Source organism: Ursus americanus, chromosome 18 (assembly GCF_024610735.1).
Source record: "Ursus americanus isolate L20-20 chromosome 18, mUrsAme1.1.p, whole genome shotgun sequence".
Lineage (NCBI taxonomy): Eukaryota > Metazoa > Chordata > Mammalia > Carnivora > Ursidae > Ursus > Ursus americanus.
The window spans coordinates 21,013,563-21,040,299 of NC_142144.1; the positions used below are offsets into that span (position 1 = coordinate 21,013,563).

The window sequence follows — 26,737 nt, forward strand, 5'->3', positions numbered from 1 at the left end:
AGAGAGTAGTGTGTGGCCCTGGAGGGTTAGCTATGATCCCTGGAGGTGGCCATGCTGAGTCTTGGTGGGCTAGACAGGGTAAGACAACATTGACCAGACTCAAGGCTTCCAGAGGGTGGTGAGAGCTCCCGGGATCAGAGCTGGAGAGCACAAAGGTCATCCCCAGCCCCCAGGACCCTCCCTAGCCATGGACTTGGCAGTAGGTGTGTACAGGAAAGAGTGGCTGGGGCTGAGGGCAAAGCAATCACAGCTCTCAGCCACTGGACATGACTTCTGGTGAGGAGTGGACCCAAGAACCTGAAAGAGGCCTAAGTTCCAAGAGTTAAGGGAACTTGGCATTTTTGGGCTTGATCGCTGTGGCTTGGGATCTCACAGAGATGAGCACAAGATGAATCCAGGGCCTCGTGGTTTGCACAGGCTGTGCCATGCTGGTGATGGTCAGGGACACAGGGAGGCTCTCCACTGTGCTGCCTCCTGGTTAAAAAAGGGCAGAGCCCAGGACAGGGGAATTGTTATCACAGAGCCTAGGAAGGGGCAGTAGCCGGGCTGTGCATGTCCTGAGCTGAGCAAGGAAGACTATGTCCCAGTCCTGGCCAGAGAATGTAACTGTCCACACTGCGCATAGCCCTATAAGGGAGATGGCACACGGGGCTGTCAGGCTCCAAGAATCCAGCCTGTCTCCAGCTTGCCACCAAGACTGCAAAGCAGCTGAGTCCGACTTGGCTGCCTGTGATCTGCATTCATCAATAGTCTTACTGGATTTCTCTTGGAAAATTAATGCACAGCCATCTGGTCTATCAGTCTGAGTTTGGTGCATCTGAAACAATTTGCTGGATTAGATGGGGACTGAAGGAACTGCACAAAGGCAAAAGGACCAGCCACCAGACTGCTCTCACAAGACTACATCTCCACCTCCAGCTGTAACACACCTCTGGTGTCAGCCACTTTCCTCCCTTTCCCCTCATTCCTGCAGCCACGCCTCTGACTTCCTCTCTGTACCTGCAGGCTGCTGCTGCTGGCCCCTGCAGGCCTCATGGAGAGGCCACGCAGATGGGGTTGCGGTTCCATGCAGAGCTGGAACCCACAGTGGAGATAGAGCTGGAACCCACAGTGGAGATATAGCTGGGGGAGCAGGTGAGTCTCAGTGAGAGCCAAGCATAGAAAGCCAAGGCTTACAACTGAGATCAAAGAAAGAGACCCACTTCTGGAGGGAAACGGGCAGTCTGCCTTCCTGGAAGGACACACGAAACTGAACAGCCTTGGGGAGTCGACAGACAGCCTTGGGAAGTTGATGGACAGCGTTAGGAAGGTGGCCTGGTGTGTGGTCTGTATTGATCGTACTGCACACTTAGCTTTCTAAGGTTGACCGGTCAGCTCATTGTCCTCAGCCTCTGCCTGCAAGTGGGTTGCGAACTGGCCCTTCATTCCCCACGTGGCTTTCGTCAGTTGGTCTCCCAGGTCATTGCCCTTAATCCCTGGGATTTCACCAGTTTCCCAAGAACATAGGATTCATAGAACCTCTCATCTGCCACTGCCAGTTTGCCTGCATTTTAGGAAACTCTGACAAAGTTTCCAAATGGACCTTTTTTTTTTTTTTTGCTGTAGGACTTCTGCTTTGCATAATTGCTTGCTTGGTCAACCACCATGCTGCATGCTGATAAACCAGAAGTAAAATAAGGTGTTTGAACTGAGTAACAGGAAAAAGAACTTATTTTGAGCAGATATTTTCGGAGTAAAATGAGAGCCTGAGACTTGAGTCTGAAGGAGAGGATGACCAGCTATCCCCAACTGTCCAGCGTTTCTACAGGGAGGCTCCGAAATTCTCTGATCTCAGTGAATTCCCATCCTGAGAGGCTCCTCAGGAATAGCCTTCTGAGGGTGGTGATAGGTCACTGGCGTTGTTTGCGTCTATTTTTATAAGATTTATAGTGAATACTTACAGTGAAAGAAAACTTTTTTTTTTCAAATTGTAACACACTCCGAATTGTAACACAAAGGGATGGGGTTTGATGCACAGTAAAAAAAAATCATAGCTTAAATTAGTCTGAGTTATACCGTACTTTGGAAATGCTCCAAATAGTTAGGCCACATACTCTAAGACCAAGGTGTGTAGATAATGACGGTGATGGTGATGATGGTGATGATGGTGATGATGATGATGGTGATGATGGTGATGATGGTGATGATGATGATGGTGATGATGGTGATGATGATGGTGATGATGGTGATGATGATGATGATGATGGTGATGATGATGGTGATGATGATGGTGATGATGATGATGATGGTGATGATGATGATGGTGATGGTGATGATGATGATGATGACGGTGATGATGATGATGGTGATGATGGTGATGATGATGATGGTGATGATGATGATGGTGATGATGGTGATGATGATGGTGATGATGATGGTGATGATGGTGATGATGATGGTGATTATGATGATGATGATGATGGTGATGATGATGATGGTGATGATGGTGATGATGGTGATGATGGTGGTGATGATGGTGATGATGATGATGGTGATGATGGTGATGATGGTGATGATGGTGGTGATGATGGTGATGATGATGATGATGGTGATGATGATGATGGTGATGATGGTGATGATGGTGATGGTGATTTATTCCCAGGAATAAACTGCTGAATCACCACAGGTTTTTGTTTGTTTGTTTGTTTGTTTGGTTGGTTGGTTGGTTGGTTTTTAACTGCTATTTCCTGAATGTCATTGTCCAGTTGGAGCGCTCTGGGTCCACCCTTGACCCCACCTTTATAGCCTGTGTGGCATTTGGAGCCGTGCATTATTGGCAGTCCTCCCTGCTAAGTATAAAGCTTTGGTGGCCATTTCAAAGTACTGGGGAAGGATGGATTATTAGGAAAGGGTGGGAATAAATGTCTAACCATTTGGGAAAAACTTGTTTGCAATAAGCATAGTTAATAAAAGAGTTAAGAGGCCTACTATGTGAAAGTCTTATCCATCAGTGAGAAAAACTGTAAGCTCCTCCTACAAGGGGGAGAAATGATCAGACAGTTCACAACAAGTCTGCTGATGTTTTTCTCTGGAAGTCATACCTGTAGTTTAGTTTTTCTTGCACTACCAAAAATGGAGCAACCAAAGAAGAACCTGAGAACACTGGAGTTGGGAGCCAGGTGAGCATCAGACAGCTGACCAACATTTTACTATCTAAAGGCGAGGTGTGATTTTCATCCTGGCTCACACGGTGTGTGTCTTCAATTTCTCTATTCCTAGATATTATTATTATTTTTTGCCTATTACTAGTCTTCTCTAATTGATGGCTTCCAATTGATCATATCTCTCTGAGTCCTATTTCTTCAACCCAAAGGAGGAACTTGGTGTGTCCCCCATATGGAGTGTGCCTGGGAAACTTCCCCATACAGTTTCAAAGGAATGAGACTGGAAGCGTAAAATTCAGTCCCGTCTGTTGTTAGTTTATCATTCATTCTGAGCAAATTGGACATTAGCCAAACTGAAACAAACTGATTTTTTTCCCCTTTCATTTTGACCCTGAATTTCCCCTGTGATTGAGAAATCAGTCCAACCTTTATTTCACAACACCCAGCAGATATCTGACTGAATGCCACCCGGGATGGAGTTCCTACACTACGCAATGGTTCAGAGTGACAAGCAGAATGACAGGGTGCAAAGCAGGAGGCCAACAAGTCCACTACTTAGGTGGACTGGGGGCTGGACCTGGGAGGATTAGGAGGGTTTTGTTAGGCAGAGAAGACTAGGGGGGAAATTCCAGTAATGGGGGCAGGGGTATAAAAATGTGAACAAAGGCATGAAATTTCAATAAGAGATGTTAAAGATCATAATGGAGAAAGTAGTGAGGAAGGTCCAATGTAAGGCAGATGTTATGAAAGAAAAAATGAAGGAGACGATGGTGCACTAGTTGGCTGGTATTGGAGGGTGCAGGGAGTAGGTCGAGGAAAGGAAGGTTTGCTTATTAAACCTTTCAAAATAACATTAAGAAAGAAGAGAACATCAGCTAGACAAATTGTGACTCTCATATGACTTTTCCCCCAAAACCAAACCAGGTATTCATGGTTTCCCCAAAAACAAATTAGATTATCCACTTGTGATGCTATTAGTGTTTAAAAAAAGTCTTTAGAAGTCCCCTTTGGGAATTGCCTTCCGAATGTGTTAATTACCTATAACGAGCATCAATTAGTGTTGCTGCCTTATAGTTTTCTCTCCGTGTGCTTCTGTATATGATGAAAGCATCCTATATGCATCTAAGATACATATCTTTAAAACTTACCAGTTGCACATTCCATGGAGAATGTGGCAAATGGCTTTTACCTGTTTCCAAAAATCGAATACAGTCTAAAAAGGATTTCATTTGTGGGCTCTGAACACCAGAACAATGCGCTGCAGGCTCTGATGAGAGTCCCTGAGGAGATACTCCAGCGGTACGTGGAGCAGCCACCGCGCTGGTCAATGTTGGCCTCCACAGCGTCTATAGACAAAGGGACCATGTTCTATGATTATATATATTCTGTGGAATTTTTGTCACCCCGAGTAGACAAGTCATTATGTGACAGTTTATGGTTCACGGTGACTTCCAGTGCAGTCACTCGTGATTAGAACCTCTTGCTAAAGCACCCATGAAGACTGACAGAATTGGGGAAGGCAGGGGATTTCCTAGTGCCATCAAAGATGGAGACAGGCAACCTAGTGGCGGAATCAGCTCATCGCACAGTCTGGCTTTGTTTCACAAACGCAGAACCCTTGTGCAAAGGGAAGAAAGCCCTTCCCAAGACTTGAGCCAGGAAATAGGCAGCCATGCTTCTCTATGTGCTGATTCCACTTTGAAGAGAACCGTCCCCTCCACAACCCCATTCGTGGGCAGTATTCTGATTCAGAAAGAACATTAAGCTTAGAAACAGCTGAGCAGTACACTAGGAAGCCACATGCTACAGGGACGCAGGTGTGATTCCTCAATAAACTGCCCAAGGGGTGTGTGTGTGTGTGTGTGTGTGTGTGTGTGTGTGTGTGTGTGTGTGTGTGTATGAAGGGTGCTCGGAGAATCCTGGTAGGAGTGAGTGGTAGGAACTGCCACTGGTCATACCTCTTCCCTTCTACAGAGGTCAGTAGAGTCAGGAGAAAAAATTTTATCGCTGTAGACACTATATTTTTTTGTTGTTTGTCCTTTTTCTTTGTTCGTTTTGTTTCTTAAATTCCACATAGAGTGAAATCATATGGTATTTGTCTTTCTCCGACTGCCTGATTTCCCTTAGAATAATACACTTGAGCTCCATCCATGTCATTGCAAATGGCAAGATATCTTTCTTTTTTATGGCCGTGTAAAATTCCATTATGTAAATATCCCACATCTTCTTTATCCGTTCATCTCTGGATGGACACTTGGGTTACCTCCATATCTTGACTATTGTAAATAATGCTGCTCTAAACATACGGCTGCATGTATCTTTTCAAACTACTATTTTCGTTTTCTTTCTTTTGAGGAAACTACTGGTTCTTTATTTTACTGGGAGGAATGATTTATTCTTAAGTGCCCAACTCTTTATATTAGAGTAGCAGCAGATTGTCTGTTATCCGTATTACGCCTATTTCCCCACATTTGTCCTTTGTCTTTCAGCTTTATTTATAGGCTTTTGTTTGTTTTTGTCATTGGGAAGTTCTCACTGTTCGCAGTCAAGGTTATCAGTCTTTTGTTTGTGATGGCTGTTTTTCATGATGTGCTCAGAAAGACCCTCCACCCAAGATTAGAGAAGTACTTGTGCAGTCTTTCTTCTAGGTCTTACGTAATTTTAGTTTTTACTTTAAAGTATTTGTTGTATTGGAATTTCCTTTGAGTAATGAATGAAACAAGAGCCCACATTTTATTTAAAACATTTTACACCAAACCTGTGTTTATCTCTCCTACTCGTCATCACAGTGACAATAGCACAATTATTTATGTGATTATCTTTTCCCAATCGTGGGTTTGGATTATCACCTTTTACTATGCAGTTGGGATACTTTTTAAAATGCTCCCTCCCACAAATATCATGTTGGGATTTTGACCAGAAATGAGATGATTTTCTAGATTATTTTGGAAGAACTTATGTTTTTACAACCATACTGAATATTTATTCACAGGTATGCCTTTTCACTTAGTCACCTAATGTCATAGACATTATGACATTGCTTTTATGTGATAGATATTCCAATCATCCAAGGATGATATTGGCTTTTGGTTTAAGATATGTCTTGATGTTAAGGAAGTCATTCACCAAATCCCATTTCACAAAGAGCACTTATCGGGAGTGGACATAAATGTTAAGAATTGTTACTATCTACCATAAGATCATAAGATTTCCACCCCTTTGGTCAATATTAATATAGATTTTCTAATATTTAGCTACCTTTGCGTTATTGGAATACACACTCACAGTCATGGTGTATTGCTATTTAAATTTACTCCTAGATTCTATTTGCTAATACTTTATTTAGAACCTTTTATTTTTTTTAATTTAAATGATTTATTTATCCATTTTAGAGAGAGAGAGTGAGAGAGCACAAGCAGGAGGGGCAGAGGGAGAGGGAGATAGAATCTGAAGCAGACTCTGCACTGAGCTCAGAGCCCCACGTGGGGCTCGATCCCACAATCCCAAGATCACGACCTGAGCCAAAACCAAGAATTGGACTCTTAACCAACTGCATCACCCAGGAGCCCCTAGAACCTTTTACAAATCAGTTTGATATCTCTAGTTTTCTCTTGTACATTATCTGTTTAAAACAGAATTATAGTGGTATTTGTTAGTTGGCAAGAATTCCTTCTTTCTCTAACCTAGAACATTTTAAGTAACCCAGGAATCTCTTCCCATCTAGTTTTCCAGTTATGTCAGACAGGATTATTCGGTGTTCTCTGTGATTGGGAAGTAGGCTTTGCCTCTAGACATTGCCCCAGTGGGAGAGGAAACAATGAAGAAATGGTGTGCTTGGCAGGGCAGTCTCTCTTGCAACACCACGTACCTTAGCAATCAGTGGTGGACCAATGGGCTCTATGGGGGAGTGTTTCTTATTCTTCCAGAAGCTTGTCCATACCTCCAGAACTCATACTGGTGGGAACCTTTGGAATTTCCTTCACTTGAGACCTGCAATCCTGCATTGAGTTGTGAGCTAGAGACTGGTGTTAGGTCATGGGATTCTCAATTTGTTCCACATGGCATTCTATCTGGTTGTATTCTTCAGAGTGAGCTGATAATGCTGATGGGAGATGGTTACGTTTCCAAGGGAATCTTAGAAAGTTTAAAAATAAACCAGTAGCTTGTACTGTTTACTCAGTGTATTTTTAGTTTTTCACTGGAGAGAGGGCACTAGGGTAGCTAAGACACAGGAGCACTACTTCAAAAAGAGAGTGGTCCCAGCTGAGGGATCAGAATCAAGAATTGAGATTCAGACTAGTGCATCTCTAAATGAAACCATGTGTCCTTTATTCAGGCCAGAACATTTCAGCTATTTCTGTATAATCTTTACATATCAGAAAATGAGAGGGACACTTCTAAATTTCTTAGTTTATAAATAGAATATGACTTAGAAGAATGATTATGATCAATCGAATGCTTTCCGAGTGCTGGGCATGGAGCTAAGCCTTCGTAAACACCTTATGTAGGTGTCTTCCTCCTCCTCCTCCTCCTCTTCCTCCTCCTCCTCCTTTTCCTCCTCCTCCTCCTCCTCTTCATCATCATCATCATCATCATCATCATCATCATCATCATCATCCCTCTTTTAAAGATGACAAAACTGAGATTTAGACTGGTTAAATCATTATCCAAGGTCACCTACGAGTACCTAGCAGAGCCGGGATTCCAACCCAGTGCTTTGTACTCTCAATCTTGAGCTAGGGAATTACTTTGAATACAGAGTTACATAAGTGCAGACATTTGTCTCATTCTGAGATGAGTTTCTGGATGATAAACTCAACTTCCTGTTCCCTAGTTAAGGGATCACAAAAAGACAACCCCTAGGAATAAAAATCAAACACTAGCAAATACTTCTTTTTGTTTCTCAGATATCAGGGTGACACCCTCGTGTTCTGTTTTCCAAATTTCAATACGATTCATTTTGTTTCCCTGTAAATATATTTTTAGTTTTGCAAACTTTGACCTTAGAGTGGGTGTGAATATGTGTTTGTTCTAGGTGTTTGTATGTCAAAACAGTTTGTCGTACAGTTAATTTTTAAATTCCTCTTGGCCGTTGGTTTAAACAGCATTCCAACCAGTGGAGAGTTGACAAAAGAAACGAGTTCACCTCCTAGGAAACTCCCAAGTGAACAACTCTTTTCTCGCTCTTAGTAATTAAATTCTCACATTCAGCTTCATCTCAGGAGTAGCTTCTCTTTCATTTCCTGTGATATTTTAACCTTTTTTTCCCCGCTGCATGGTGACCAAAACACCCCCATTGTGCAAACACTGTTGTGCCTTTCTGAGTCTTGCCCATGTTAGAAATACCCTGGAAAGCACCTCAATTCAAGGTATCGCTACCTCGAATTCTCCTTGGAGGACATCCTAAGTAGAGAGGCAGGCAGAGAATATGCCCTGTCACATGAAGGAGTGTCGGTCATCTGTCTCTAATATTTTTTCACACCGGATCTTGCCAAGGCTCACATGTGCCAGTTTCAGAAAACAGCATTGCGTTGTTGGCTGACTCAGAAACTCCAGGTCAGCAGTTCACAATCTTTGCTCTACACTGAAATCATCTGGGAAGCTTTAAAAAATACTCGTGCTCAGGGGCACCTGGGTGGCTCAGTCAGTGAAGCATCTCCCTTCCGCTCAGGTCATGATCCCGGGGTCCTGGGATTGAGTCCCCCCTTCAGGCTCCCTGCTCAGCGGGGAGTCTGCTTCTGCCTCTCCCTCTGCCCTGCCCACTCACTCTTGTGCTCTCTCTCTTGTGCACCCTCTCTCTGATAAAAAAATAAAATCTTTAAAATAAAATACTCATGCTCAGTTCTCACGTGACTGATTTAATTGGCCTACAGTACCACCTGGGCATTGCCTTTTTTTTTTTTAAATTAATTGATGTATTTATTTATTTATTTTTAAAACTCCTCAGCTTACTCTACTGTGCACGTCCCTGAGGGCAGGAGCGTACACTTAGTTGGTCTCTTGTTTGGAGCAGAAGAAAAGGGAACAGGAAAATACTAGGTAAAACCATTGCTGCTACCTTAGTTATGCCTCAGAATCCAGTACCTTCCATTGGCCTCCTCCCCCATTGTCTATCCTCAGAATTGTATTTTACAGAGAAAAAATGAACTTCATCCGTTTTTACCAATAGGGAGAATGCAGATATTTGTTATCTATTTATTTATCTACTTATTTATAATTGAAGTGTAGCTGACATGCAATATTACATTAGTTTCAGGTGTACAGCATAGAGATCGACGTTTATATGCATTACTACTCACCACACTAAGCATAGTTTCCGTCTGTCACCAGACAGAGTTATTACAATGTTGTTGACTGTATTCCCCATCCTGTACTTTTCACCCCCATTACTTATTCTGTAACGGGAATTTGTACCTCTTTATCTCCTTCAATTGTTGTTGTGTTTTTTTTTCCATCTGTGTTTTTTAATATGGTGTTTAATGTTGAATGGAGAGTACAGGAAACCTTAATGGCAATACATATGATACAGAGCCTGAAACTAAGTCACACCATTTATGATAATCACAGTATTTTAGTTCTTCTGGGAAGAAGTTTATGGATGTTTATAACTCTTTGGTAGATGTGTATCCCCTTCCACTGACACCTTCCTTCTGGGTCACAAACATGCAAATCTTCCCTGGGCTTTAAAACATCCCCCCCCTTTTTTTTTGCTTCTCCTTCCATCCACCGTACCACCTTCTTACATCCTCTCACTGCTGAATTCTTCAAGAGCACAACAACCTATACTTTCTACTCTTTCCCAAACATCGCTAAATCTAGCATCCATCTCCGTATCTCCATGGAAACTGTACTCACAAACGTGATCAAGGTTTGGGGACTCAAATCCAAACCTGGGAGCTTCTCACTCTTCATTTTGCTTGACCTGTAGTTACTTAACACCTTCTAAATTTTATTTTTATTATTTGTTTTGAGAGAGAGCACATGTGCACCCAAGAGCAGGGTGAGGGGGAAAGAAGGAGGGAGGGAGAGAATCTCAAGCAGACTCCATGGTGAACATGGAGCCGGACAAGGGGCTCAATCCTACAACCCTGAGTTCATGACCTGAGCCGAAACCAAGAGTCAGACGCTCAACTGACTGAGCCCCCCAGGTTCCCCTACTTAACACCTCTTAAAGTTCTATGAAGCGATGGTGATAAAAACACTATGAACTTGACACAAAAATCTATACATAGATCAGAGAAACATAATTGAGTCCAGAAATAACCTTGGGTACATGTGAGTAGTTAATATAGGACAAAGCTGGACACCAGATTAAGTGGGAAAGAATCCGTCTATTTCATTAGTGGCCGGGCTGTGAATCATGAGGAAAATCAGGTTGGATCTCCTCCCCACGCATCACATACAAAAAGTATATCTCAGATGGGTTAAAGTTTTAAATGTGAAAAAAAGAAAATTTAGGAGAATATATACATACACTGGGATAAGGGGAGAATTCTTTTTTTTTTTTTAAGATTTTATTTATTTATTTGACAGAGAGAGAGAGAGCCAGCGAGAGAGGGAGCACAAGCAGGGGGAGTGGGAGAGGAAGAAGCAGGCTCCCAGCAGAGGAGCCTGATGTGGGGCTTGATCCCAGAATGCTGGAATCACGCCCTGAGCCGAAGGCAGACGCTCAACGACTGAGCCACCCAGGAGCCCCAAGGGGAGAATTCTTAAACAGATCAGAAAACCCAGATTTCATAAAGGAAACATAGATAGCGTTGGCTACATTAAAATATTTTTTTGTATCTTGAAAAACACCACAAAAAGTCAGAAGACTCCCAGCTAGTAATACATGTAATAGAGACTTAATGTTCTAATACACAAAGAGCTCCTACAGATTGATAGGATAAAACCAAGTCAAATTTTAAGTGGGGAAGGACATAACTAGACAATTTATAGAAAAGGAAATGCAAATGCCCAATGAATAGGGAAGACAGTGTAATACAAATTAAGGCAATTAGGAGATACCATTGTCCATAGACATTGGCAGAACGTAAAGCATTGATGAGGCGGTAGGAATAATGAACCACTGCGGTCTTTAGGAATGAAATTCAGATATATCCAGTACGAGGCAACACGTATTTGTATTTGGCCTTGAAATCTCACATTTGGTAATCCACCTCCAGGAAATAGGGACACTGATATGTAAGTATATGCATACAAAGATCTTTGCTGCGCCTTTGCTACTCTTATATGTAAGAGAAGGGAGGCGTGGGGTCTGTCCCTTAGAATTGGGGGACTGGGCCCAGAGACAGATCTTACAAATACCCTTCCGACTCGATCCTCATCTTATTACTTATTATTCAGTTCCTCTTTTCCTTGCTTCTCTTACCTTTAGTGCAGGTTTGATTTGTCACGTAATGATAGACGTATTTTACACTCTCTTATTTTTCTTCTATTTTTATCATCTTTTCCTTAGTGTTCAGCAGTTTGCACTTTTCCGTGTTGATACATAAAAGATAATGGCTGTTATATTTCAGTCATAAATGATGTGCCTTTTTCATTTTAGTTCTTTTTTCTTGAGTTCTACTTTATCTAGAATAATGACAGTCTCTACTTCCGTTTAACTCGTATTTGCATCATATTTCTTGGTCCATTTTTTATTCTCTGTCATTTTTATGTTTTTCAAGGTTTAGGATGTCACTGATCACATTGTAGTTCTACTTACGGTGTTCTCTAAGATTTCTAAACGCATTCCTGAAGCTGTAATTCCCTATTTGTCCATGATGGGATTTAAGGAGGGGGATTTGCTTTTCTTATGGAATATAAGGAATTCAGAAAACATCTGATTCCTCCTGTTCTTGACAGAGCACTTGAAACGCTGCAATTCTGGGCGCATCTGGTATGTAGCGGTGTCCTCATTTTTATACACTGCAGGTGTTTCTTTTTTTTTTTTAATGTTTTTTTATTATATTATGTTAGTCACCATACAGTACATCCCTGGTTTCTGATGTAAAGTTCGATGATTCATTAGTTGCGTATAATACCCAGTGCACCATGCAATACGTGCCCTCCTTACTACCCATCACCAGTCTATCCCATTCCCCCACCCCCTCCCCTCTGAAGCCCTCAGTTTGTTTCTCAGAGTCCATAGTCTCTCATGCTTCATGGGAGATTGCCCTTCTGTTTACCCCCCCTTTCTTTATCCCTTTCTTCCCCTACCGATCTTCCTAGTTCTTATGTTCCATAGATGAGAGAAATCATATTATAATTGTCTTTCTCTGCTTGACTTATTTCACTTAGCATTATCTCCTCCAGTGCCGTCCATGTTGCAGATAATGTTGAGAACTCGTTCTTTCTGATAGCTGAGTAATATTCCATTGTATATATGGACCACAACTTCTTAATCCAGTCATCTGTTGAAGGGCATCTCGGTTCCTTCCACGATTTAGCTATTGTGGACAATGCTGCTATGAACATTGGGGTGCACATAGCCCTTCTCTTCACTACGTCTGTATCTTTGGGGTAAATACCCAGTAGTGCAATGGCTGGGTCATAGGGTAGCTCAATTTTTAACTTTTTAAGGGACCTCCACACTGTTTTCCAGAGTGGCTGTACCAACTTGCATTCCCATCAACAATGTAGGAGGGACCCCCTTTCTCCACATCCTCTCCAGCAATTGTTGTTTCTTGCCGTGTCAATTTTTGCCATTCTAACTGGCGTAAGGTGGTATCTTAGTGTGGTTTTGATTTGAATTTCCCTGATGGCTAATGATTTTGAACATTTTTTCATGTGTCTGTTAGCCATTTGTATGTCATCATTGGAAAAGTGTCTGTTCATATCTTCTGCCCATTTTATGATTTGTTTATTTGTTTCTCGCATATTGAGTTTGAGAAGTTCTTTGTAGATCTTGGATATCAGTCTTTTATCTGTAGTGTCATTTGCAAATATATTCTCCCATTCCGTGGGCTGCCTCTTAGTTTTTTTGACTGTTTCCTTGGCTGTGCAGAAGCTTTTTATCTCGATGAAGTCCCACAAGTTAATTTTATCTTTTGTTTCTCTTGCCTTTGGAGATGTGTCATGAAAAAGGTTGCTTTGGCCGATGTCATAGAGGTTGCTGCCTATGTTCTCCTCTAGGATTTTGATGGATTCCTGTCTCACATCGAGGTCTTTCATCCATTTGGAGTATATCTTTGTGTATGGTGTGAGAGAGTGGTCAAGTTTCATTCTTTTGCATGTAGCTATCCAATTTTCCCAGCACCATTTATTGAAGAGACTGTCTTTTTTCCACTGGATGTTTTTTCCTGCTTTATCAAAGATTAGTTGCTCAAAGAGCCGAGGGTCCATTTCTGGGTTCTCTGTTCTGTTCCATTGGTCTATGTGTCTGTTTTTGTGCCAGTACCATGCTGTCTTTGTGATCACAGCTTTGTAGTACAGCTCGAAATCTGGCATTGTGATGCCCCCAGCTTTGTTTTTCCTTTTCAATAGTTCCTTGAAGATTCGGGGCCTTTTCTGTTTCCATACAAATTTAAGGACTATTTGTTCCAGTTCTTTGAAAAATGTCATCGGTGTTTTGATCGGGATAGCATTGAAAGTGTAGATTGCTCTGGGTAGCATGGACATTTTAACTATGTTAAGTCTTCCGATCCATGAGCATGGAATATTTTTCCATCTTTTTGTGTCTTCCTCAATGTCTTTCAAGAGTGATTTATAGTTTCTAGAATATAGGTCCTTTACGTCTCTGGTTAAGTTAATTCCAAGGTAACGTATGGTTTTTGGTGCTATTGTAAATGGGATGGATTCCCTAATTTCTCTTTCTTCAGTCTCATTATTTGTGTATAGAAATGCAACTGATTTCTGAGCATTGATTTTGTATCCCGCCACATTACTGAATGGCTCTATAACTTCTAATAGTTTGGGAGTGGATTCTTTTGGGTGTTCCATATAGAGTAGCATGTCATCTAATGCAGGTGTTTCTTATTAACCTATGAGCTGGAAGGAGTCAGGAAATTCAGATATTTAACTTCATGCTCTCTCATTCCAGGGAGGACCATCTCTCCTGCTGTTGGTGTCAGGTCTCTCTCTGCCAGCAGTCAGTCTGTTAGATCAGGGGCTCTGCCAAAGAAGGTGGGAGAAGCTAAGGGTTAGGGGTGCAAGCGCTGGGGTCTCTCCACCAAGGCTTGCATCCTGACTTCATCACTTACTAGTTGGGTCGCCTTGGATGATTAACTTATTTAGTTCCCTCATCTGGAAGAAAAAAGCTAGGGGGATGGCAATAGCAGAATTCCAAAGGGTGGTTTTGAGTATTAAATGATATAATCCATACTCCTGGCACGTACTAAATGCTCATGAAATGCCAGCTACTGTTATTATTTTTATCATCATCATTATCATCATCATCATCCATGAAGAGGACTGATGAACTCTCAGGATCATTTCTGCCAGGACGCGACAAAGTAGCATAACAGTGGTTGCCCTCTCCTTCTCTAGAACTTTCTGTTCACAATTTTTCCCACAGACCAAACACATGCTGGCTCATAAGGGGATAATCACAGATCTATGAATAAGGAGTAAATTTACTGTCACAGAACAGAAACCAAGACTTTCTTCAGTTGACTCATTCTTCTTATGTAACATAAGGGGCAAGTCCTTACCACCTCCAGAAAGGTCTTTCACACAGAGTCCTCTTTTCCTTAAGAACACTTCTTTCTTCCCACTTCCCTCTGTAGCCTCTACGAAGTCCCTGCAGTTCCTAGTTCCCACTCAGTTTTCTTGGAAAACTGAACCTCGTTTCAGGAGAGATAGAAGTCACAGCCCCCAGGATCTTCAAAAGGCACCTTTAACATCACCTGGATGCTCGTGCGGGCATCCTCCGCTCATGCTTTACTGGCCTCGAAGAGGGGAGGGGTTGGCCTGTCAGCATGACAGATGGTGGGTTCCCCTCTTCTTGGGTTAACTTCCCTCCAACAAGAGCCACAGCTCATTCAGAGTCGCAGTTCCCCAAGGAGCAAACGGACTTCATCGTCCAGCCCAAGGGTCAGCAAATTTTTTAATTAAAAAAAAATCATATATTGAGTCATTATATATATATATATATATATATATATATATATATAGTATATGTGTATAGATAGTATATGTGTACAGATAGTATATGTATATATATAGTATATGTGATATACATATATACAGGTTAAATATATAGAGATATAGATATGTATAATGTGTATATATCCTATAATATATATGTTATATATATTATCTATGTATGATCTGTTTCTGGGCTAGTTCTTCTTTTCTATGAATCTCTGTTCAGATCTTGGGTGTATCACTGATTATATTCCTGTGGTTTTATAATGTATATCAGTAGAGAACAGAGCCAATTTCCTCTTCAGTGCTCTTGTTTTTCAAAATTGTGTAGCTATTTGTAGGAGAATTTCAGGTTAACCCCTCCTCTATGTTTCTAGATCCTCCTTCTCTTCATTAGACTCTAGAGACGCCAAACACTCAGGTTCGCAACCTCCTTCGTTGCCCTGGGTGGACAGAGGATACAGTTCTAGTTAATTAGGCTGATGTAAGGTCTACAACGGGACTTCCTGGGGAAGCTTTTATTTTGCTGATAAAGGGTACAATTGGGGCTGTTGCCTCTCCTTTCCCTTTCTTCTTGTCTTGAAAGCAGATGTGTGGCAGCTGTTTTGAACGTAAGAATCATTTTGTCAAGAAGTAAAAGTCAGTTAAGCAAGGGGGCTTTGTACAGCTCTGTGGAATAAGAGGACTATTGTTTTTTTTTAAGATTTTTATCTTTAAGTCATCTCTACACCCAACGTGGGGCTTGAACTCACGACCCCGAGATCGAGTCACATGCTCCAGCGACTGAGCCAGCCAGGTGCCCTGAGAGGGCTATTTTATAAAATACTTTTTCTCTAAAGCTGTGGGAAAAATTAGGCAAAATGTGGCCAAACTCCTGGGAGTGAGTTTCATTAATTCATCCATTTTACAAGGCTCAGTTGAGTCTTTCCTGGATGATGTTTGTGGGCATAAAAAATGATGTCTTTGGGGTGCCTGGCTGGCTCAGTCAAAAGAACATGTGACTCTTTTTTTTTTTTTTTTAAAGATTTTATTTATTTATTCGACAGAGATAGAGACAGCCAGCGAGAGAGGGAACACAAGCAAGGGGAGTGGGAGAGGAAGAAGCAGGCTCACAGCAGAGGAGCCTGATGTGGGGCTCGATCCCATAACGCCGGGATCACGCCCTGAGCCGAAGGCTGACGCTTAACCGCTGTGCCACCCAGGCGCCCCAGAACATGTGACTCTTGATCTCGGGATCATGAATTCGAGTCTTACACTGGGTGTAGAGATTACTTAAATAAACTTTAAAAAATGATCTTGTTGTCAAAGGTTGATGGGTGCAAGATAAGGAGCAAGAAAGCAACCTGGATGACAATCGTGTTTTCCACTTGAGCGAATAAGTCTGGGCAAAAGACACCTGCTTCCCATGGACTCTTTACAAGAGCAATTTCCCAGCACAAGCCCTTTGCATTTCCCAGGCTCTAGTGTTCACCCAATCCTTACCCTCCGAGGATGACTTTTCCTATCTCAAATTGCCTTGCGTAGAGAACATTCTCTTCCAGTAAGCCTGGCCATCCAACGGGGGAGCAGGTGGCGCAGGAACCATGCTTGAAGCCAGTGCTATGACTACGGGGGCCTGAGATAGGCCAACAGTACAACGATGACATGAAATAGCAGGCTCTGTTGAGTGTGTGCTTTGAATTCAGGAGGGATGAGGCCTTTTGAGGCTGGGGGATTAGAGACAAGTTCACAACTAAAATGGCATAGGTTCTCCCATTCTGGGAATTATGGCTCACATTCCACAGAGCTTAAGCAATTCACCCAAAGCAGAAGCAAAACAGGCTTTTGTGGGGAAAGTGGAAACTGGCTGGTAGGTGTTCTTCATACCACAGCTATGCTGGGAGTCTTCCTGGAGTGGCAGCTGGTAGGGAACAGTGGTTTGTCGAAGTGATTAGTAAAGTTGCTTACAAGCCAAGACTGTGAGTCACCTTCATTGGAGCCTGGTATCCCAGGGAGGGCTGAATCATGTACTTCCCCTCTTTGTCACCAGAACCCTGACCTCCCTTCAGATGATTTCCGGGGACACCCGAATGCCAGGACCCATTGAGGTGCGAAGGGTCAGTCTAGACTTGTAAGTTTGAAATGTCAGGCCTGAACTTGCTCTGGGGCTAGAAAGTTCTGGTACTAGGCAGGAAAATTTATTGAATGAAGCGGTTGTCTTTGTTTTCTTTGTATATGACTCAGCTTTCCAGCAGGTGCCAAGTCTTTGTGCTGCCTTGCCGCGGGGCCTCTAGAAGAAGTCGTTGGCAGGCCATCTCCCTTCCTGATTTCCCCCCTTTCTTCTGAGGGATGTGATCATGTTATATCAGGGAAAGGAGCTGAGAGTGGCTTTGAGGGGTGGAGTTTCTAGTAGTGAAAGAGCAAAGATTTTTGCCCAGGAGAAGGAACAGATGTTTGCAGGTTTTGCAAGTACAGGTCCCCCCCCCCACCCCCCGCTATCCAAAAGTAGAGCATTCCTGTGAAAACTTCCCGAAGGAAAAATGGGGTAAAGTGAAGAGGCATTACCAGGAATTTATATGAAAACATTTTTGAGCAATCCTAGACCCCCAAAATAACCCTCAGGCTTTTCTGATACCTTAGGCCACATCTTGCTAATGGAGGCACAGAATAAATCGAGATCAAGCACAGATGCTCACGGACGCAGCTCAGAGCTCTGGCGGCCTGATGCTGGGATGCTGAGTGTAGTTCCCGGGGAAGGAGCTTGGGGGGGCCGCTTGCTGCTCAGAGCACGCGCTGCCTCCATAAAGGCTCACTGCAACGCGAACGCTGAACGCTATTTTTGCTTGTTGTCTTTGTTCAGGAAATGAAAAAAATCCCTTTTTGGAGAAAACGGGTACTAATGTAGGTCTTTCATAAAAGCGGTGTGGCCCAATGTAAACTTTCGAAAAGCGCGGGCTACCTGGGCTCCAGGTACTGGGGCTCTCAGCCCTGGCAAAGGGCCCCCCAACTGCAAGGATCTATGTAAGTTTGGCCTTTGGGGATCTTGGTGGAAACCCTGGGTCAAATCTGGCCCGCCATCTGTTTTTGTTGACCTGTTAGCTAAGAGTGGTTACCTATTATTGTCTGCGGCTGCTTTCAAGCAATAATGGCACGGTTGAGTAGTTGTGACAGAGACCGATCTGGCCTGCAAAACCTGAAATATTTACTCTCTGGTCCTTACGGAAAAAAGATTGCTGGCCCTTCATGACCAGAGATGCCTCCTGAATGTTTGGCTTCCCATCCCAACTCCCGATCATTAAGTCTTGGAGTGGTGATGGCAGCGGGAGGTGGGGGTGGGGGTAGAAGAGAACCCTCTCAACCTTTGACATTAAATTAAATCCTGCAAGTGGAAGGGAAAGGGGGAGGGGCTCAGTGTCATACGTACCCTAAGTTTATGTAAAGTAAATAGAGCAATGTGCTCTTTCTTGCAAATTCAGGTTGGGTTTACAAATTCATTCCTATCATGCTTCAGCTTCTAGGCCTTTTGTTTGACAATCATGGCTTTTGTTTTCCCCACCCTGTTCTGGAAGTAACATCCATAGGTCTTCTCTATCTCTGCATATCCCAAGCCTACCATTAGGTCCCAACTTCAATGTTCACCCTCCCCTCCACCCCTGGAAGTCTCACGTTGTTTCTTCAACTTCTAAGTTTGCCTAACAAGATTTTTTGAAACGGATTTGCTTCCAGATATCCTGACCGGTTTTTCCTCAGACAGTTGGACCATATCTCCCAAATTAAAAAGTTTAGATGTGGGGTCTCCATTCTCTCAATCCCTAGTGGATTCTTTTTCTTTTTTTTTTTAAGATTTTATTTATTCATTTGAGACAGAGAGGGCGAGTGAGCACAAGGGGAGGGGAGAGGCAGAGGGAGAGGGAGAGGGAGAAGCAGGCTCCCCACTGAGCTGAGAGCCTGATGCCGGGCTCCATCCCCGGACCCTGGGATCATGACCTGAGCCAAAGGCAGACGCTTAACCATCTGCACCACCCAGGCGCCCCTCCCTCCTGGATTCTAATGCACATTCACATCCTGGTAATTTGTGTACATTCCTTGTTCGTTTCTTGAGTACTGGGACTGAGTCTCAGGCAGCTAAGTTAGATTGGACAAGAATCAGCTTGATCCGGGTTCAAATTCTGACTCGTCCACCAGCCTGTAAAATCACGGACATGTCATTAACATCGTTGGGCTTTGGTTTCATCATCTGAAATGTAATCCCCTCTGTGCCTCCAGAGATGTGAGTATTAAATAAAATAGTGCAGTAAAAGTGCTTCTTAGGAATCCGTGATCTCAGTACCCTTTGCTGTGCAACTCGTAGCCTGGAGCGCAGGAGGTGAAATCCCTGACATACGGATCTTTCGTGATCACCCTGGGGGCGAGATGAGGCCCTGGCTTGGGAAACAGGCATTCGACACCAACATTTCCTCCTTCTTGGAGGGTGGTGACTCACGCTGAGAATCAGCAGCATTCCCTGACCCCCACCTAAACCCTCACAAGCACATCGTAATCACGTGACCATCGTGCTGGGAACACCCAGGAGGGGAGGAGGGGAGAGCCTGAATGCGATCGGTGGGACCATCATGCAAGAGGTGGAGGCCTGCGGAGGCTCCAAAGTCGAGGAGGCTGAGCAGAGCCCCCTGAGTGCTAGGGCTGGTGTGTTTCAGGCTGGTGGGCTGCCTACCCTCCGCCCGGTCACCAGTGCCACTGCTGATCATGTGTCTTTGCAGAAGCTGTGACAGTTCCTTCTCCACTCCTATCGGGCCCTGGCTTTTGTGTAATCTCGTTGGAAATGGAGCCAGCTGTCCCGGGGAGGACAAACAAATCTCAGGATGTACATCCTGCAGAGACAGGATAATTAATGATTCAGAATCCTCCAGATTTATTTATTTTAAATAACCAAGATATTGTTTGAGCTTCTTCCTGTGAAACATGCTCTGCACCCTTATTTTGATCATTTCCTTTGTGCATTTAGTTGGCCCCCTCCTCATGCCTGCTCCGTTGGAGGGGCGTTGCCTCTGTCAAAAGGGGTGGGAATCAGACGTGGGGAGTCCGGAATCCTGTTTTCTGGCTCTTGCTCTAATCCACCTTTTTCCACTCATTACTATCCCTTTGCACAATGCAAGACTCCCAGACAGAGGCTTTGTCTGCCTGTAGGACGGCTGTGAGGGAGTCCCTGAGGGAGCCGTGTTGACGGAGCCAGGCTGGCTCTGCCCCAGTTCCTTGTCTGAGACCACTTATGGGAAGTCATTTGAATGTGAGGACGGACCAGTTCAGGGAGGAGCCCTCCACCCGCCATTTTCTGTGCCCACACCGTCACTGCCAGGGGTCTCCCAGCTTCCAGATGTGTTTGACAGACTGTGTGCCTGGTGGTCTTCCTCCTAGACGCTCATGGCTGCAGCAGATCCGTCCTCAGGAAAACTCTGGTCTGGCTCCGTCCTCTGCCTTCTCAGGGACCATGATATGCGGTCGTCCCTCTCCTGCATGCCAAATCTCTCCTTTATGGAAGACTCCCCATCAGCATGAAAACATGCTCTTTCCTTCCATGCCCCAACACAAAACCCCAAAGCAACCCTCCTAAGACCCCATGCCCCTTTTTAGAAGCAACCCACTTTCTCTTCTCTCCTTGGTAACCAGACGTCTTGACACTGAGTACCCTCATGTCTGCACCCCCTCACCTCCATTCCACTTGCAACCAACAGCAATCTGGCCTCCCCTGGAGCTGCTCTCCTGAAGCTTGCCTATTCACACTCAGCTTCTTTGAGCTCTGTTGACTCCTCTCCTTTTCTTGAAACCTGCTTCCACTGGCCTCTGTGACATCTCACAATCCTGGGTTTTTCTCTTATGTCTCTGATCACTTTTTCTTAGCCTCCTTGTCAGTGACTCTGCTAACCAGTGTCTTCTGTTGGAGTTCATTAGAGCTCTGTCCTAGACCCTCTTCCCAGCCAACACTCATTCCTCAAGAGGTTGCCTCTACTTCTTTGGCTTCAAATAGCATCAGAGAGGGGCGCCTGGGGGGCGCCTGGGTGGCACAGTCGTTAAGCGTCTGCCTTCGGCTCAGGGCGTGATCCCGGCGTTCCGGGATCGAGCCCCACATCAGGCTCCTCCGCTATGAGCCTGCTTCTTCCTCTCCCACTCCCCCTGCTTGTGTTCCCTCTCTCACTGGCTGTCTCTATCTCTGTCGAATAAATAAATAAAATCTTAAAAAAAAAAAAAAAAAGAGAGAGGGGCGCCTGGGTGGCTCAGTGGGTTAAGCGTTTGCTTTCAGCTCAGGTCGTGATCCTGGGGTCCTGGGAGCGGGATTGAGCCCCGTGTTGGCCCCCCCGCTCAGTGGGGAGTCTACTTCTCCCTCTGTCCCCACCCCAGTGCTCTCTCCCATGTACTCTCTCTCTCTCTCATGTGCGTGCTCTCTCAAATAAATAAATGAAATCTTTAAAAGAAAAATTGCATCGGAGAGCTCAGTCCTTGTAGCAGAATGGCCCCTCCACAGTGTTGGTTTTTATGTGCAAGACCAGGTTGGGTCAGGATAAGCCTGGAGAAAAGGGAAGATGGGGTTTCAACCCATAGAATCGCTGAAAAAGCAGCCCAGTCAAATATCTTTCCTCATCTGAGAAAGTCATTGCTTGGGTCAGTCAAGGTGGGCTGGATGGCAGTGCAGTTGGTGAGCCTGGGGATCCCTGATTGGCCTGCACGCCTCCCAGGCCAGGACCCCTCAATCTGATAGGTTAGCCTTAGCTCTTAGAGATACACTATCTATATGATTCCATCTATATGAAATATCCAGAATAGGCAAATCCATAGAGATGGAAAGTAGATTGGTGACTGCCAGCCTGTGGGGGGAGGAGAGAGGGAGGAGTGGCTGCTTAATGGGTTTGCGGTTTCCTTTTGGGGTGACAAAAATATTCTGCAAGTCTAGATTGGTGGAGGTTGCACAACACTATAGAGGTACTATGTGTTGCTCATGGTATAAAAAACATGCCTGGGTTTTCTGCAGAAGAGGAACCACGGCTACGGAGCCAAGCCACGTAGCCCACCGATGGGCACGGGGGCAGCTGTGAGCAGCAGAGAAGGAGCCGTAAAGTGGAAATGACTCTTGCCACCGGAACGACTGAAAACCACACAGTCCCCTCAGATAGTGTACTGAACGTGCTATTCTGAAAGATAACCAGAGGATTTCTAAACTATATTAGTGAACGATACATGACAGGTATGTGTTGTGATGGGAGAATGCAAGTCGAAAACTAAATGATACGTTTTCTCCCCCTTCAAATCTATTTTTCTGTGACTATGATGGAGTCAGGTTGGATGTGTTGGTGGAGCATTCTGGTAGCCTGAGCTGAGGCTGGGGAAGGAAGCTGACTTGCAATATTAAAGGCTTGGAGCTGGCCGGACGCTGTAACCATTCGGAGAGTCTAGAATTACCTTTGGCCAGTGACGTGAGTGAGCACTACTGTGAGGTGGTTTTTCTTCAGATGTTGTCTTAGTGCAGGTCTCACAACAACCCTGTGAGGGGACCCAGTGGAGCCAGGGTTTGAACCAAGTATGTCTGCCTGTGAAGTCCGCTGAGTCCTACTGTGTCTGTGAGGCTGTGTGAGCCCATGAATCAGAAAGGGAGGGACTGGCTGGGGGAGGGGCTGCTGGTGCCCCAGGGGTTCTGCTGACCATTGCTGAGCCAACATCTGTGATTTCTTTTATTGGGCCTGCAGTCTGGCGTGGCTTTGGGAGACGTGGCCAACACACTCATCTTGCAACCTTCTAGAACCTTGACAGTTTATCTATCCTGCTGATAACAAAATGAGACAGAGCCGTACTGCTGAGTGAAAGCTCTAGAGTTGGCTTGCTTGTCAAGTTTCTCCTCACACTTGCCATCCGCACTTCATTTCCTGACTTGTAAACAGGCAGGATGAGAGCAGGTGACTGACGAGTTTGATAACCAGAGAACTCTGCTGTGCTCAGCGTATCCTGTTATTGTGAATCTCAAGTCCTGCTTTGGCATCGACTGTCCTATTTCCCCCTCTTTTTTTTCTGGCTTACTCAGAAGATCACAAACCTTGAAACCAGCACTGGATTCAAATTCCAGTCCTGACGCCAAACTTCAGTTTCCATTTTACCTGAAAATAAATAGAAATATTGAACTCAGAGTTTTTTCGTTTTGTTTCTTTTTTAAAGTAGGCTCCACGCCCAGTGTGGAGCTTGACACAGGGCTTGAACTCAGAACCCCAAGATCAAGACCTGAGCCGAGATCAAGAGCCCAACGCTTAACCAACTGAGCCACGCAGGCACCCCTCAGAGTCATTTTGAGGGCTATGTGAGCTCATGGAAAAGGACTCAGCTCTTGTCCTGACTTTTAGTAGGCATTCAAGAAATTATCTTTCTTCTCTTCCCTGCACCCCTTTGCCCCCCATCCCACCCCCAACTGTTTTAATTTTAGCAGAAAACCCAGACTAAACATTTGACCATGGGACAGTCTCCATCAGTTGTGGTGCTCAGAGCGGAGGGAGTGAGGTAAGCAGGGTAAATCTGGGAAGTCATGAAGAATACGATTCAGCTGGAGACGGGGAAGCAGGCCCCCATCTCTCCCTCACTGACGAGCAGGAAGGTGGCGGAGCTCTAAAGCACATTCTGCCTTTTCCCTCCTCTCTTCCAAAGTGCAGTTTCTGCCCGGAAGCCTCAGCTTGGGTCTCAGCACAAGTCACCCTACAGGCTTGCCCCACTCTTTCCCTCCCTCTGCCCGGTGTCAAGACTGAGGGCAGGTGGGGCCCAGAATTCTGAGAAATGAGAAAACAAGTACTTAGTTCCTGGGGCAACCAATATCCTGAATTTGGTCCTTTCTCTTGTTAAGGTTAGCTTGCCTCTCGGGGCCCTTATGTCTCCACCTTCCCCCCCCCCCACACACACATCTACGCCCAGACCTCAGCTTCCAGAAAGTATGTGGGTCACGTCAGCCGCGCCCCAGTCCTGCCACAGCATATTAGGACATGGTTGCCCAAGAAATGCCCAGCAGGGCAGCCAGCAGTAGAGTCAACAGACAAGTCCTCGCTTTCATTTATTAACCTGAATAAAAGAAGTAAGCTTGGTACTTGGATGACAATATTTCTCTATTTCTTCCTTTCCTTCCTTCTTATCAGCCTCTTATAGAACAAGAACACCCAGAATAATAATATCAGCTAGCGCGTATAAGCGTATGATATATTCTCAGTTATTTATGTGTATTAGTAGTGACAACTCTATGAGTTAGGAAGTTATTATTCCCATTTTACAGATGAAGAAACAGAGGCATGGAAAGGTTAAGTCCCTCCTCCAAGGTCATACAATTAGTGATAAATGAAGACTCAAACCCAGGAAATTTAATTCTACGTCCTGGGCTTTTAGCATTACACGAATGCAGGATAGGATATAACATGACTTTAAGTCAAGTGCTGAGGTCTGAATTTTGGGTCACGATGCAATCAGTATCTTTTGAATGAAACTAGTTATTTGTACTTTTTTTAATAACCAGAGTATGTGGGTTGGGGTATATATTGGTATAGCCATCTTTGGAAAATATAATTTGCCCCAACATATTTGAGGATGTTATAAAAATTAGGACCTTTATGTAAAATATTAAAATTTATTCCACTAACAAAACGTAGAACCCACAAAATTTCCTTCTTATTCTAGGTTCTACTTATCTACCTTCAAAGCATTTCCTATCTAGAGGGCGGGGGGACCCCAAAGCCATAGTCCTTATGTACAGAGAAATTTAAAGGACCACATTAAAAGCTTCTGCTTTTAAATGTACGTGTTCTCCCAAGTAAAGAACATATTCCAATCCCTTAGCTGACATTTAAAAACCAAGAGGGGAAAATTACTTTTTCAACCATAAGGTTTAGAGAGAGAAGCCGAAGCCTTTGGATTTTCCCACGTGTAGGTGTGGTCGCAATAAGGAGTGAACTCGACCGTGTGGTGGTCCCCACGCCGTCTCAGTTTTTCTGGGCGAGGCCTGCACTCTCTGACCATGACTGTCACCTTCTTCTGGATATTGCTGCCTGGCAACCTGCCAAGAGCATTCCTGGTGACGCTCTCGCGCAACGTACAGACGCATCGCATGGCATAGGCTCTGTTATCACCAGGATCCGAGCAAAAGTGGGGGCTCCAAAGTGATTTCTCCCCATCGAGATAGGTATGATCGAGCACATATCTTTGCGTGCGGACTGGAGAAACAGACTGATTAACTGGCATGGATATGGAAACATGAAACTTAACATATCATCAGAAAATAATCCGTCCTCACCACAAAGAGAGTGAAAGTCAACTCGAAAACACAACACAGTGTGGTTGAAAGAAGAATATGATAATATCAATTGAGCGCTCCACACAGGGTGTTTTACTTAATTTTGACAAGGAGCCCTATTAACTGGGTGTTAAAATGATCTCCATGTTTATGGGTGGAGCAGCGGAGGCTTTGAGGGTTGAAATAACTTGCCCACAGTCACACAGATGTCCGTGGTGGAACTGGAATTCCAATCCAGACGGTTAACTCTGACGTTCACAGTTCACATTCTTCACTGCGAAGCAATGCCCTGGGCCCTCCCGTGGCTGTTACTCTCCGGAAGCCTGATCGAGTTAATGGTATCACCTCCCCATTGGTCACCAAACTCAGGAGTTATCTTTCCCAAGGCTCCCTCCATTTCCCTCACATCCACTGTTTGTCTAACACATGGACTAAGGCCCTCCCATGGGCCAGATAGTGTGGACAGAAGGGGGAACAGGGCAGTAATGATTCCTGCCTGAGTTAAGCTGATCTCTGCGGCTTTAAAATTGGGAACCAGACAGAGTAAATATCTGTCTCATTCTGGCGCTGAAAGAGGGAGACACCAGGCTGGGGAGCCTCTTGCAGCCATGTCTCCCGTTGTGCGGAAAAATCTGGAGGGAAGTAAACTGACATTCGGAGAGAACCGGAAGTGAGAGATGGTCCTGGCAGAGTGTCCAAGATTCTGTTTCCGGCTGTTCCTGAGACAGCTGTACCCTGCTGTCACTGCACTCATGTTAGACTTTTGATGATTTTCACTTTCTCCCTCAGCTGGTTAGAGTTGTGTTTCTGTTTCTTGCAACTAACCCGTTCTTGAATGATACAAACCAAAACAAAAAGACATCCACAGTCCCACCCTCAGAGATAAGCCGTTTTCACGTTGTGGTGTATTCTCGTAGTAGTTCCTCTTAGAGCACCTGCCCAGCTCGCCAAGAGTCTCTTCCTCGCCACGGTCCCCTATTCACAAGACCTCTTGTTGCCATGTCGGTAGTACTTGGCTCTCCCCACTTGATCATAGTTTATTAATCCAAACCATCATTCCTGCCCCAAGTTGGGCCGGCCAGAAACTCTCTCTCAAATTTTTCATTTGGACTCTTAAGATGTATATTACTGTCTGTTTCAGGAGTTTCTAACTTCCAAGTGCAGCCTCTGATCTTGCTACTCATGACACCCGACTCGAGGCCTCTTTGCGCTCCTTCCTAAAGAAAGTCCATTTAACAAAACA

At 44.4% G+C, this 26,737-nt stretch overlaps 1 protein-coding gene across 5 annotated transcripts in view; it reads left to right on the forward strand.

Moving 5' to 3' along the window:
* The window catches only part of SUSD1 (sushi domain containing 1), a 226,011-nt gene that overhangs the window by 131,335 nt on the left and 67,939 nt on the right, over positions 1-26,737 (forward strand). Inside the window, exon 17 of one of the 5 annotated variants that reach the window (XM_087869477.1) lies at positions 22,216-23,598. The exons of the other annotated variants lie outside the window; for them this stretch is intronic. Coding sequence (XP_087725603.1) covers positions 22,216-22,250 — 35 coding nt within the window. The 3' untranslated portion in view covers positions 22,251-23,598. Of the gene's footprint in view, positions 1-22,215; positions 23,599-26,737 lie in introns of those variants that run through there. 5 annotated transcript variants of the gene reach the window in all.